This window comes from Gekko japonicus, unplaced genomic scaffold (genome assembly GCF_001447785.1).
Source record: "Gekko japonicus isolate JY-2015 unplaced genomic scaffold, Gekko_japonicus_V1.1 scaffold10473, whole genome shotgun sequence".
Taxonomy (NCBI): domain Eukaryota; kingdom Metazoa; phylum Chordata; class Lepidosauria; order Squamata; family Gekkonidae; genus Gekko; species Gekko japonicus.
In genome coordinates, this window is record NW_015164508.1 from 2,344 (window position 1) to 4,312 (window position 1,969).

Consider the following 1,969-nt stretch of genomic DNA (forward strand, 5'->3'; position numbering starts at 1 on the left):
GCCCCAATCGTTGGAGGGAAAACTCTATGGTTTTCCCTCCAACGATTGGGGCCACGCCCCCAACGTGCTCTACGTCGTGCGTCACTTCCTATGACGTTCTGGCAGCAATAAACGCGTCTGAACTCGTCATAGTCCGAGTTCTCCATGCATCAAACCCAGTACTTTTCAGGTTCTCTCTCTGCCTCCACATTTAAAACTACCGATCTTTTGTTTCTCATACACAGCTTTTTGTGCATTCACGTCAGAGACATTTCTTGCTTCACGTGCGTTTCCAGATTGGACAAGTCACCCGCCAATCCCATTTTGCCAGAGTCATTCCCTGTGATCAGACAGTATACCCCAGTCCCCTCCGCCAAGCAGCCGTAGATCTGTATCGCTTACCCACCTGCTGAGCGCTCTCAATCAACGCCAGTGCTTCGGCCATGAGCTTCTGGTTGACGCCACAAAGGTTCGCCACTTTGGTTTGGCACTTGTGGTGGACGTTCATTGCACAGGCTGCAAAGGAGACACCGAGTCAGGGGGCTCAACGCTACACCACTTGGTACATGTTTGTTCCGTCCCTTGCCGCGTGTTTCCCTTAACAATCCTTTGTAAAAAAATATTTCCTGGACCTGGTGTGCTTTGCCCGGCTGCCGATTGACCCAAACAATCCTAATTCTTCTCCCCCATATGTATATTCTTGTTGCTTGGAGGGGGGGGTCAACAGTGGGAGGGCTTCTAGTGTCCTGGCCCCACTGGTGGACCTCCTGAGGGCCCCTGGTATCTTTGGGCCACTGTGTGACTGGATGGGCCATTGGCCTGACCCAACATTGGCTTCTCTTATGTTCTTATGACAGAAACAGATACTCGGAGATCAAGAAATACGTGCTAAAGGAGATGATCCTCAATCTGATTTCTGTCGTCTCTTTGATGTCTTTCTTAAAGAGCCAGTTTGGTGTCGTGGTTATGGGCGGCGAACTCTAATCTGGGAGAACCGGGTTTGATTCCCCACTCTTCCGCATGCAGCCAACTGGGTGACCTTGGGTCAGTCACAGTTCTCTCAGAGCTGTTCTCTCAAGGGCAGTTCTCTCAGAGCTCTCTCAGCCCCTCACCTACCTCACAGGGTGTCTGTTGCGGGGAGAGGGAAGGGAAGGAGATTGTAAGCCGCCCTGAGAATCCGAGTGAAGGGTGGTGTATAAATCCAATCTCCTCCTCCTCCTCCGGGTGATGTTAAAGACCGTTTATGTGTTTCCAGTTTCCTTACTGACATTTGGCAGTGAAAGTGTTGCACAGCCTCAGGGCCAGGGCTATTTTTGGGCAGGAACGCACAGGAGCGGAGTTCCGGCTGGCTCCTGAGTTGGCCACACCCAGCAGGAACTCATTAGCATAAGAGGCCACACCCAACAGCAGAAACTCATTAGGATTGGCTACATTAGGGGTGTGTGGCCTAACCTGCAAATGAGTTCCTGCTACAAAAAAAGGCCCTGGGTTTTGACAACCAACAAGGTAAACAGAATAAGAAGCAAAAGGGGTGTGTGGCTGGATGACCACACTTCTGATAACATGGGGGTGCAGCCTAATATGCTAATGTGCTGTGCTGTCAAGGGTGTGGCCTAATATGCTAATGAGTGTCTGCTGTTGGGTGTGGCCTATTATGCTAATGAGTTCCTGCTGGGCTTTTTCTACAAAAAGAGCCCTGCCAGGGCGATGTTAAAGACTGTACGAGTGCTTCCAGTTTCCCAGTTTCCATTTGCTTCAGTGTCCCTTGAGGTCCCTATCTTTTGTATAGGCTTTGCAAGATTTTCCGTATGCTGTAAGATTCTCTAAACTCCTCGTGGTGGTTGGAGATCCCCCCCGCTGTTAAAACTGATCTCCGGCCGACAGAGATCAATCCACCTAGGAAAAATGGCCACTTTGGAAGGGGGACTCTATGGCATTATGCCCCATTGACGGGGTCATTACGCAGAAAAAGAGGTGCGGGAGCTCATTA

General features: G+C 50.5%; 1 protein-coding gene across 1 annotated transcript in view; it reads right to left on the minus strand.

Annotated features, from left to right (window-relative positions):
* LOC107108487 (protein kinase C theta type-like) overlaps positions 1-495 on the minus strand; it is a gene marked incomplete at both ends in the record, with an annotated part of 2,433 nt that extends 1,938 nt beyond the window's left edge. The window contains one exon of the mRNA XM_015408924.1: positions 386-495. Coding sequence (XP_015264410.1) covers positions 386-495 — 110 coding nt within the window. The remainder of the gene's footprint in view (positions 1-385) is intronic.
* Between the last annotated feature and the right edge of the window lie 1,474 nt (positions 496-1,969).